This window comes from Manis pentadactyla, chromosome 11 (assembly GCF_030020395.1).
Source record: "Manis pentadactyla isolate mManPen7 chromosome 11, mManPen7.hap1, whole genome shotgun sequence".
Lineage (NCBI taxonomy): Eukaryota > Metazoa > Chordata > Mammalia > Pholidota > Manidae > Manis > Manis pentadactyla.
In genome coordinates, this window is record NC_080029.1 from 36,804,471 (window position 1) to 36,817,629 (window position 13,159).

Here is a 13,159-nt window from a genome sequence, read left to right on the forward strand (position 1 = left end):
TACATACTTTTTAGAGATTTAGGTTAATACACTTTTCTTGGTTTTATTTTAATTATATGAATTTGTTCTTAACAAAAAGTTATACTAATTACAATTTAGAATATTGCACACCTTTTTGACAATAGGAGGAGATATTGTGATACAGGTAAATACTCCCTAATTTTTAGCCTCAACATAGGTGTGGCAAAAACACAAAATTGATATTGATTTATTGAAAAAAGTTTTAAAAAATCAATTTGTATGATGATAAAATGCAAATGAATTTGTGTATAACCAAAAATAAATACTGGTAAATCTTTCATCAATGACGACCTAATAGTTCATGCTTCCTTAAAGGGTTTTAGATGTGAATTAAAATTTCCCCAGACATTTTGATTCCTATACTCTCAGACATTAAATTTATTAGATATGCTGCATTTAATTATGAGTCATGTTTTAAATTGTCAGGTAAGAATTTGTAGAAAAGTATTAAGTAGTCTTTTAGGTCAACATGTTACCTGATATTTGCCTGAGACCTACTGTGTTTGTTAGGAAAACACCTCAAGATGAATTTTTGTTTTTTTAGAAATTATTCTTTTATTAATGCCAAAAACAAAAATGTAAACAATGACATTTGTCAGGTGAATTTTGGACACCAAAATAATCTGTTCCTTCTTTGACAAAGTTAGATTTTCCTAGCTGAATAAACCATAACTGTGTAAAAATTACACCTGGATTTTAAAAAAAGGTTAATTGACTGAACCCTTGAAATGTAATCAAAAGCACCCCATGCTGGTGAGCATAAAACTATTTTGCTGGATTCCTTCTTAGTGTTTTAGAGTGTAAAAACGGAGTTAGTACAACTGCTGTTCCTACTGACTGCATTTGACATCTCATCAAAAATTCTTTCAGAATTAATTTTTTTTTTGAGAGGGCATCTCTCATATTTATTGATCATATGGTTGTTAACAACAATAAAATTCTGTATAGGGGACTCAATGCACAGTCATTAATCAACCCCAAGCCTAATTCTCAACAGTCTCCAATCTTCTGAAGCATAATGAACAAGTTTTTACATGGTGAACAAGTTCTTACATAGTGAATTAGTTCTTACATGGTGAACAGTGCAAGGGCAGTCATCACAGAAACGTTCGGTTTTGATCACGCATCATGAACTATAAACAATCAGGTCAAATATGATTATTCGTTTGATTTTTATACTTGATTTATATGTGAATCCCACATTTCTCCCTTATTATTATTATTATTATGTTTATGTTTAATAAAATGCTGAAGTGGCAGGTAGATACAAGATAAAGGTAGAAAACATAGTTTAGTGCTGTAAGAGGGCAAATGTAGATGATCAGGTGTGTGTCTATAGACTATGTATTAATCCAAGCTAGACAAGGGCAACAAAACATCCACGGATGCAGAAGATTTCTCTCAGAACAGGGGGGGTGAGGTGCTAAGCCTCACCTCTGTTGATCCCCAATTTCTCACCTGATGGCCCCCCTGCGACTGTGCCTGTCTTAGGTTGTTCCTCCCTTGAGGAATCTTACCCGTCTCTGGCTAACCAGTCATCTTCCGGGGCCATACAGGGAAATGTAAAGTTGGTAAGTGAGAGAGAAGCCTTATTGTTTGAAAAGGTTAGCTTTTTACTTCTTTGCAGATTTATGCCCTGTGGCTTCTATGCCCAACATTTGTCTTGAGGTATCTTTACTACTTGGAAGAATTATGATACTCGGTAATTTCGATATGAGGCACGAATTCTATTTAAGGGTAGTAATTAGGAAGGAAGAAGAAAAGCTATAGAAGTAGCAGACGGAAGAAAACATGGGAAGATTGATTATTTCTTTGACATATCTTCTTGTAGTGTAACATAAGCATGTACATGTTTTAAACTACTAATTAAATTGTGTGCACACATTAACATAATAGGAATACAGCTACATAACCAAAGCAGACCTACAATTACCAGCCATCTCCAGTGAAACCAAGAAAACCAGTTAGGCACCCTAGGCATTTGTGAAAACTTATCAATGATATGATGGATATTGTCTAACTGAATTTGAATAGTTTGAGAAAAATCAGACAAATTAAAACAACACATTCCTGGTAACTGTTCACATCCCATATGTTCTTTTAACAGTAGATAGTCTATAGTCGCAAGATTTTGGAGCGCTGCAACTTGCACTTCTCCTAATTCTTGGTTGAGTTCCAACAGTATAGATCCAGTCAAATTTGTTCTTTTACTGTATGCACAGGCCAGCTTAGATATCTCCTTCTTCATTCCAATGGCAAGTCCAGGAACTGGTGGGATGAATGCAGCTACAACTGCAACAGCGCCAGGATCTTTGTTAAAGTTTTTTGATGATCATCTTCTGGAATGACTCTTCCAGAGAATGTTGATGTTGGAAGTTCTTCTTCATATCATATCTTAATTCTTTTTCTGGGTAGCCAATTTAGGCTTCGATCGTCTGTATAAACACAAACAAACCCTTTGCCCACAATTTGATATGCCCTTTATACCATTGTGAAGAACTTATTGGAGATCACCACACAGGAACTGTTAGTCCATTGTTGGTTTCTGTGATTCTGCTGCTGTTTTGTTCCTTCAGTTTTTCCTTTGTTCTTATACTCCACAGATGAGTGAAATCATTTGATACTTGTCTTTCTCCACCTGGCTTATTTCACTGAACATAATACCCTCTAGCTCCATCCATGTTGTTGCAAATGGTAGGATTTGTTTTCTTCTTATGGCTGAGTAATATTCCACTGTGTATATGTACCACATCTTCTTTATCCATTCATCTACTGATGGACACTTAGGCTGCTTCCAGTTCTTGGCTATTGTAAATAGTGCTGCGATAAACATAGGGGTGCATCTGTCTTTTTCAAACTTGAGTGCTGCGTTCTTAGGGTAAATTCCTAGGAGTGGAATTCCTGGGTCAAATGGTAAGTCTATTTTGAGCATTTTGATGAAACTCCATACTGCTTTCCACAATGGTTGAACTAATTTACATTCCCACCAGCAGTGTATGAGGGTTCCCCTTTCTCCACAACCTCGCCAACATGTGTTGTTGTTTGTCTTTTGGATGATGGCAATCCTTACTGGTGTGAGGTGATACCTCATTGTGGTTTTAATTTGCTTTTGTCTGATAATTAGCGATGTGGAGCATCTTTTCATGTGTCTGTTGGCCATCTGTATTTCTTTTCTGGAGAACTGTCTGTTCAGTTCCTCTGCCCATTTTTTACTTGGATTATTTGTTTTTTCTTTGTTGAGGTGGGTGAGCTCTTTATTTATTTTGGACGTCAAGCCTTTATTGGATCTGTCATTTACAAATATATTCTCCCATATGGTAGGGTACCTTTTTGTTCTATTGATGGTGTCTTTTGCTGTACAGAAGCTTTTCAGCTTAATATAGTCCCACTTACTCATTTTTGCTGTTGTTTTCCTTACCCAGGGAGATATGTTCAAGAAGAGGTCACTCATGTTTATGTCTAAGAGGTTTTTGCCTATGTTTTTTTCTCAGAGTTTTATGGTTTCATGACTTACATTCAGATCTTTGATCCATTTTGAATTTACTTCTGTGTACGGGGTTAGACAATGGTCCAGTTTCATTCTCCTACATGTAGCTGTCCAGTTTTGCCAGCACCATCTGTTGAATAGACTGTCATTTCCCCATTGTATGTCCATGGCTCCTTTATCAAATATTAATTGACCATATATGTTTGGGTTAATGTCTGGAGTCTCTATTCTGTTCCACTGGTCTGTGGCTCTGTTCTTGTGCCAGTACCAAATTGTCTTGATTACTATGGCTTTATAGTAGAGCTTGAAGTTGGGGAGTGAGATCTCCCCTACTTTATTCTTCTTTCTAAGGGTTGCTTTGGCTATTCGGGGTCTTTGGTGTTTCCATATGAATTTTTAAATTATTTGTTCCAGTTCGTTGAAGAATGTTGCTGGTAATTTGATAGGGATTGCATCAAATCTATATATTGCTTTGGGCAGGATGGCCATTTTGATGATATTAATTCTTCCTAGCCACAAGCATGGGATGAGTTTCCATCTGTTAGTGTCCCCTTTAATTTCTCTTAAGAGTGACTTGTAGTTTTCAGAGTATAAGTCTTTCACTTCTTTGGTTAGGTTTATTCCTAGGTATTTTATTTTTTTTGATGCAATTGTGAATGGAGTTGTTTTCCTGATTTCTCTTTCTGTTGGTTCATTGTTAGTATATAGGAAAGCCACAGATTTCTGTGTGTTAATTTTGTATCCTGCAACTTTGCTGTATTCTGATATCAGTTCTAGTAGTTTTGGAGTGGAGTCTTTAGGGTTTTTTATGTACAATATCATGTCATCTGCAAATAGTGACAGTTTAACTTCTTCTTTACCAATCAAGGTGAATATTTTAAAGCTGTTTATACTTATAGCTACTTATTTGAGTTTGTGTGGGGTAGAACATTGTAGGTTTTGATCTGTAGGACACATGTTTAGTTAAATAATTTGCAATTTCTCTTTGTAGGCCTGTTTAGATCCACCTTTCCAAGTGGTTCTCACCAGGAACCCAATGACGTACAGCAAAGGGACAATTGACCCAGCCCATCCTGACCTTGGTGGTTTCTTGGTGAAAAACAAGAACCTTTTAGCTGATGTATATGGATTATCAGAACATAAAATGCTTTGGGAAATTATATCCTGTGTAAAAGTAGGGAGTGAAACATTCTGACAAAGAGCTCAAAGTATTATCTAAACTCAATTTTGCTTTTTTCTCAATACTGAGCTCTCTTATCAATGAGGAGCACTAATTTAAACCCAAATCTGTCTTTTCCGAGAGAAATCCCTTTGAATATAATGCATTGTTAAGTACTTTTGAGTTGACTGTTGAATGCTGTTAGAACATTGCTTAAGAACTGCTATGCTTGAAATTTATTAAAAATAATAATAATAATTTTGTGTACTAAGAATTTTTTAATGGAAAAGATGAGTTCTCATTTTCAATATAGCACCAAATAACAAATAACTCTGGTTTTATTTAATACTTGATAAAATATCTGAGTCACAGTAACAGATGAAAAACAAATCAAATTTGTAGGAAATGTCTTGACTTTTCCCTTGATATGTTTTAATGAACTAGAGAGTACTTGGCAGATTTTTTTAGTTGAACCCAAGTACCCTCAGGATATTTGTTGCAGAGACAGTCTTATAGGTAGCCATGGTAAAATCCCAAAGGCCATCGTCGTTTTTAAATGTACTATGATGTAGCTGTTTATGTCTGTACTGCTTCTCTGATTACCTTTAAGTAAAATGTTCTGGATGCTTTTATTCTGGGACACTAACCAGCCATTTGAATAAGTAGCTCTCTATGGTGTCTGTATGAGTTTCCTAAGGGCTGCCATAACTCAGTACCACAGACTGGGTGATTTAAATAACAAAAATTTATTTTCTTAAATTTCTGGTGGCTAAGAATCCAAGACAAGATATCAGCAGGGTTAGTTTCTTGTTTTTTAAAATTTTATTTCCCAGCTTTATTGCCATATAGTTGACATATAACATGGTGTAAGATTAAGATGTACAATGTAATGATTTGATTTACCTACATATTATGAAATGATTACTACAATAAGGTTAATTAATACTGCCATCACCTCACATAATTATCATTTTTTTGTGTGGTGGGAAGGTTGGTTTCTTCTGAGGCTTCTCTCTTCAGCTTGTAGATGGTCATCTATTCTGTATGTTTTCACATGGTCTTCCCTTTGTGATTGCCTGTGTCCACATTTCCTCTTCTTCTAAGAACATCAGTTGTATTGGATTAGGGCCTACTCTAAAGATCTCATTGTAACTAGTTTACCTCTTTAAAGACCTATCTTCAAATAGTTACATCCTGAGGTACTGGGGGTTAAGACTTAGCATATGAATTTTGAGAGGACACAATTCAGCCCATAACAGTGACCTTATTTGGTGGGCTTCTTTTCTGCCCAGGACCTCATTAAAGTTCTTTTCAGTATCTCATCTATCAATAACTTGACTCCAGGTTTCACTTAAATAGATATAAATATATAGAGATAGATATTTAGATAAATATATATTCCTTTGGATCTTATTTACACTAACATTTTCCCCCTTTCAGCACAGAGATATGAATAGAGGTTAAATTTAAATGAAGTTTATATAGAAACAATAAATAATATGACACTCTGGAGAGATTTCTCAGTCTTTTCTTTCACAAAAATGTAATGCCAATCCCTGAAAACTATAGCAATTTTACTATGAGTAGCATCATTCTTCTCCTCAGTATAACTTGCTACTAATACTTGGGAAGTTTGGGATTTTTGATAATTCACATTTGGATTAGATTAAGATTTATGCCAATGCTTAACTCATAAAAACTTTTTCAACCAAATTGTCGAAAAAGATTAGAGGTTTTAAACCTTGCTTAAATAAATTATATAAGCTATTTTCAAGAATTCCAAAGTGCTTTTAAAAAGCAATTCTCTTCATGTACATAAGTCATTTGGTAACTACAAATATTTTAAGTCTATTTGTTAAAACGGGTATCTAAAAGACTCTACAAGGTCTCATTTTTACTTGGTTTTAGATACTGTATATATTTTAAACAGTATTCCATAGCTCATATAAGCATTTTCTGAATTTAGTAAAATTTAGTGTTATTGCATGATTTCCCTGTGTTAAGGTTATTTTTTTTTAAGTCTGGTAATTTCAGTAGAATACCTTCAACATGAGTCATCTTTTTCTTTTCCAATAACCTATTATTTAGTCCTACAGGAACACAATTGTCTTGATAAGGCAGTTTTTCTCTTCACTGCATGCATTTACAATTTTTTGTTATAATTAACAATCTCTTTGTGGTACATACAAAAATAATTATCATGTGTTTCTGCCCAATAATGGAAAAACAGGTACAAGAGAGCTATATTTAGGAAAAGCCAGATATAGAAGGGATAAATATTAAACTATTCAGTTAGTGATTATGTTGTCTAGGTTAGGCAATATGATATTGAACTAAAACTCTTACATAGTGCTAGATGGGCTGCTATAGTAATAAACATGAGTTAAAACAGCTTCTAAAAAATGTTACTGATAATATGTATAATAAGACCTAGTATCTTGAATTTAAGACAGATTTAATATGTTTTTGACTGTATTTTTAGTTTGATTGTCATGGAACTTTTTGTGAGCACAATCTGACTATGTTTGTGCAGAGATGATGTTTTTCTTCCCTTCACATAGTAGTAAGGCAAATAGTAGTAACCTGGTAGATGCAGCCAGCTCTGGAGGGGGTGAATGGAGGCAATATAAATTTTGCAGCTAAAGGAAAATGTATCAGAACCAATAATTACTCATTTTAATTGAAATTTTTATTGAGGTAATTATAGATTCACTTGCAGTTTAAAAAAATTATAGAGATCTATTGAACACTTTGCCAAGTTTCTCCCATAATCAGATTTTGCAAAACCATAGTATAATATAGCAGTAGTAGCTTAAATATTGACATTTATACAGTGTGATCCATGAATCTTATTCAGATTTTCACAGTTTTACTTATACTCACTTGTATATTTATGAGTATTAAGTTCAGGGCAATCAGTCAAGATACTGAACAGTTTCAACACCACCAAGATTCTTCCTAGGGCTGTTTTATATCCACAGATGCTTCTTTCAACTTCAAATTCATGGCAACCACTAATTTCTCTTCCATTTCTAAAATGTTATTTCAAAAATGTTTATACTCAAAAAGCTAAACATAAGAGTTACCATATGACCCAGCAGTCCCACTCCTAGGTAGATACACAAGAGAATTAAAAATACATGTTCACATAAAAGCTTGTAAATGATTGTTCATTGTAGCATTTTTCATGAAGCCAAAAAGTGGACACAACTCAAATGTCCATCAACTGATAAACAGATAAACAAAATGTGGTATAATTCATACAGTAGAACATTATTCAGCTATCAAAAGAATGAAGTACTGATATATGCTGCACAACATGGATGAACCTTAAAAACAGTATGCTAAGTATGCTAAGTGAAAAGAAACCAGTCACAAGAGGCAACATATTGTATTGTTCCATTGATATGAAATTTCCCCAATAGGGAAATCCAGAGAAACAGAGAACAGATTAGTGGTTGCTAGGAGCTGGGAAAGGAGGGAATGGGGAGTGACTATTAGTAGGTATGGGGTTCCTTTAGGAGACAATATAAATGTTCTGGAATTAGATCTGGAATATGGTGATGGTTGCACAATCTGTGAATATACTAAAAACTATTGAATTGCATACTTGAAAGAGGAATTTTACAGCAGTAGACTCAGATACCAAGAAGGGACTAGTGGTTACCAAAGGGAAGGGGCTAAAGAGGGAGGGGAGAGGGAGGGAGGAGATTAAAGGGCACAATAATTCACAATTCAAATATAGGTTGGTCATGGGAATAGTAGTACAGCATGGAGAATGCAGTTAATGGTTCTATAACATCTTACTACATTGATAGTGACCACACTAATGGGAGTAAGGATTTAATAATATGCGTAACTGTTGAACACAACTGTGTTGTATATTTGAAACCAACATGAATGAATTTTATGGTATGTGAATTATATCCCAATTTAAAAAGTGAAATAACAGTTCAATATGGCTGCACATATCTGTGAATCTACTAAAAACCACTCAACTGTATGCTTTAAATGGATGAATTTATGAATTATATCTTGATAAAGCTGTCTTTTAAAATGTTATACAAATAGAATCATACATATACAACCTTTTTGAGACTGGCTTTTTTACTAAGCATAATTTCCATAGATTTGTTGTGTGTATCAATAGTTAGTTCTTTTTATTGCTGAGTCCATGGTATATATGTACCACAGTTTGTTTAACCATTTACCTGTTGACATATCTGGGTTGCTCTCAGTTTTTTAGCTGTCACAAATAAAGCTGCTTCGAACATTCATGTACAGGTTTTTATTTGACAAAACTTTTCATTTCTCTGGGATAAGTGTCCAAAAATGCAATAATTGGGGCATATGGTAATTGCATATTTAATTTTATAAGAAACTTCCAAACTATTTTCCAGACTGGCTGTACCATTTTGCATTCCTACCAGCAATGTATGAATGATCTAGTTTCTTCACATTCTCATCAGCATTTGGTGTTGTCACTATTTTGTATTCTAGATATTCTAATATATGTGTAGTATCTTATTGTGACTTTAATTTGCATATCCCTAACGGCTGATGATGTTGATGCCGAACATATTTTTGTGTGCTTATTTGCCATCCACGTATCCTTTCTGATAAAGTTTCTGTTCAAGCCTTGTGCCTGTTTTCTAATTGGATTGTTTTCTGAAAGTTCAGAGTTCTTTATATATTCTAGATACAACTCCTTTTTGACAATTTTTATCAACAAGCTGTATCTTGGTTTTTGGAGTGCCTAAATTCAGCTAAGCCCTGAACATATTTCTGTCTCATTGTCCAAATCCAGCATCAAACTATTCAAAACATGGGTTACTTTGATATAAAAGATAATTCAGGAGTGTTTTAAAACTTTAGGGTTTGCAAATCATTGTTCATATGGAAGAAGTGAAAAATGAACTGGCAAGTCTTCTGGAAGACTAATTGACAAAGTTTGGCCATTAAAAGGAAAGTTAAACTGAATCTAAATCAATATTGTGTGAGTCTGAGACTCATAATGCCTTAGGTATTTTTCAAGAAATATTATCTTAACAATAGGATAACTAAAAATGAGATCTTAAAGAATAGTTCTTATATTGTACTAGAGGGAAATGGGATCACTAGATCACACAACTCCAGTGGGCATTCATTATTTTTTTATGGTATCTGTGAGTAAAATTGCAATATTTCCAGAATCTCTTGCCTGGCCTTAGTGCATCTCCGTATCAATAGGTATTTCCAAGGATTGGAGAGAAGTAGTCCATTTCCATATCAACAGGTAATTACAAGGGGGAGTGAGGACATATCTGGACCAGAGACGTTGGTGGGGGGACCTTTTTGCAGCTGGGTCACAAGAGACATGGGCGAACAGAAGTGGACAACTGCTTGTAGGCAATAAACGGGTTTCTCTCACTTTATTTCTACCTTTGAATGATGTCAGTTTCAAAGGATTTTGCCCTGGGCTGGGAGAATATTTTCCCCCCAGAGCTACAATGATTGCAGTGCAGAGAACTCCCAGACTTACTGGTTAAATAATGAAGATGATGCTAAAGGACTTTAGCAATTATTAACAATCATCAGAAATTGGGATCCATTTAATAGGAGTAGAGTTTCAGTTCAGCATTTGTTGAGGTTTTACCTGTGAAAAGTACTAAAAGAAGTCACATGGGAGGTGTAGATAGAACAATAAATGAACATGATTCTCATGTACAAGAAAACTAGAATGTGGGAAAATTGGCATAAATAATGAAGGAAAAGCCAGGTAAACTCCATGAGCATAGGCTTTATACAGATCAGAGCCAATGAAATAGTTAGAAATAACATGCTATATCAGTTTATAGTCAATGGGTAATCATCATGTTTTTGAGGAAGGGTGATGTGTGATCTGAAACAACTGAGAGCAGAATAGATAGAGAGAGAAAAAAGATGACTTACAAAGGAAAACCCATCAGGCTATCATCAGACTTCTCAACAGAAACCTTACACACCAGGAGGGAGTGGCATGATATGTTAATGCAATGAAACAGAAGCACCTTGAACAGAGAATATGCCACCTGGCAAGATTAACATTTAAATTTGAAGAAGGGATTAAACAATTTCCAGATAAGCAAAAGTTGAGAGAATTTACCTCCCACTAGCGATCTCTACAGTGTATTTTGGAGGGACTGCTATAGATGGAAGTGTTCCTAAGGCTAAATAGCTGTCACCAGAGAATATAAAACCACAGTAAAGAAAGTGGGCCAGTTAATTACTAAGCAAATGCAAAATTATATCAAATACCCCTAAGTCAGTTAAAGGATACACAAAGAGTACAGAATATGATACCTAATATATAAAGAGTGGAGGAGGAAGAAAATGAAGGGAGGAAAAAAACCCTTTAGGTTGTGTTTGAAATAGCATAATAAGCGACTTAAGTGAGACCGTTAGATAGTAAAGAAGCTGCCCTTGAACCTTTGGTAACCACGAATATAAAGCCTACAATGGCGATAAGTACATATCTAGCGATAATCGCCCTAATTGTAAATGGACTGGATTCACCAATCAAAAGACACAGAGTCAAAGATGGCTAAAGAAAAAAGACCCATGTATATGCTGCCTACAAGAGACTCCAAATGCAAAGATGTATACAAGACTAAAAGTGAAGGGATGGAAAAAGAGATTTCATGCAAATAATAGGGCAAAAACAGGAGTTGCAGTACTTATATCAGACAAAATAGACTAAGAAAAAGAAGGACATTATATTGATATATGGATCAATCCAACAAAAGGATATAACCATTTAAAATATCTATGTACCCATCATAGGAGCACATAATTATGTGTAACAAATACAAACAGAATTAAAGGGTTAAATACAATGCAATGCATTCGTTTTAGGAGACTTCAACACACCTCTCACTCCAAAGGACAGATCAACCAGACAGAAAATAAGTAAGGACACAGAGGCACTGAACAACACATTAGAACAGATGGCCCTAACAGACATCTACAGAACTCTCCACCCAAAAGCAGCATGATACACATTCTACTCAAGTGCATATGGAACATTTTCCAGAATAGATCATATACTAGGCCATAAAAAGAGCCTCAACAAATTAAAAAAGATTGAAATTGTACCAACCATCTTCTCAGACCACAAAGGTATGAAACTAGAAATAAATTAGAAAGAAATGAAAAATCCCACAAACACATGGAGCCTTAATAATATGCTCCTAAATAATCAATGGATCAATGACAAAATAAATACAGAGATCAAGCAATATATGGAGCCAAATGGCATCAATAATTCAAAACCACAAAAATCTGTGGGATGCAGCAAAGGCTGTGCTAAGAGGAAAGTATATTGCAATACAGGACCACCTCAGGAAAGAAGAACAATCCCATATGAAGTCTAAACTCACAATTAATGAAACTAGTAAAAGAAGAACAAATGAGGCCCAAAGTCAGTAGAAAGAGGGACATAATAAAAATTAGAGAAGAAATAAATGAAATCAAAAAGAATAAAACAGTAGAAACAATCAATGAAACCAGGAGCTGGTTATTTGAGAAAATAAACAAAATAGATAAACCCCTAGCCAGACTTATCAAGAAAAAAAAGAGAGTCTACACACATAAACAGAATCATAAATGAGAAAGGAAAAATCACTATGAACACCACAGAAATTGAAGGAATTATGAGAGAATACTATGAAAAATCGTATGCTAACAAACTGGATAAACTAGAAGAAATGGACACCTTTCTATAAAAATACAACCTTCCAAGGCTGACCCAGGAAGAAAGAGAAAATCTGAATAGACCAATTACCAGCAATGAAATTGAACTGGTAATAAAAAACTACCTAAGAACAAAAATCCTGGATCAGATGGCATCACTGTTGAATTTTATCAAACTTTTAGTGAAGACATAATACCCATCCTCCTTAAAGCTTTCCAAAAAGTAGAAGAGGAGGGAGTACTCCCAAACTCATTCTATGAGGCAAGCATCACTTTAATACCAAAACACCATAAGGCAAAGACACCACCAAAAAGAAAATTACAGACCAATATCCCTGATGAACATAGATGCAAAAATACTGAACAAAATATTAGCAAACTGAATTCAAAAATACATAAAAAAGATTGTCCATCATGATCAAGTAGGATTTATCCCAGGGATGCAAGAATGGTACAACATTTGAAAATCCATCAACATCATCCACCACATCAATGAAAAGAAGGACAAAAACCACATGATCATCTCCATAGATATTGAAAAAGCATTAAACAAAATTCAACATCTGTTCATGATAAAAACTCTCAACAAAATGGGTATAGAGGGCAAGTATCTCAACATAATAAAGGCCATATATGACAAACTCACAGCCAACATCATACTTAACAGCAAAATGCTTAAAGCTTTTCCTTTCATATCAGGAACAAGACAAAGATGCCCACTCTCCCCACTTTTACTCAACATAGTTTTGGAGGTCCTAGCCACAGCAATCAGACAACACAAA

The 13,159-nt window shown here is 34.6% G+C and overlaps 1 protein-coding gene across 1 annotated transcript in view; it reads left to right on the plus strand.

Moving 5' to 3' along the window:
- Positions 1 to 13,159, plus strand: part of LOC118922814 (coiled-coil domain-containing protein 170-like) — a 53,491-nt gene that overhangs the window by 21,017 nt on the left and 19,315 nt on the right. The window contains 1 exon segment of the mRNA XM_057489025.1: positions 4,500 to 4,628. Coding sequence (XP_057345008.1) covers positions 4,500 to 4,628 — 129 coding nt within the window.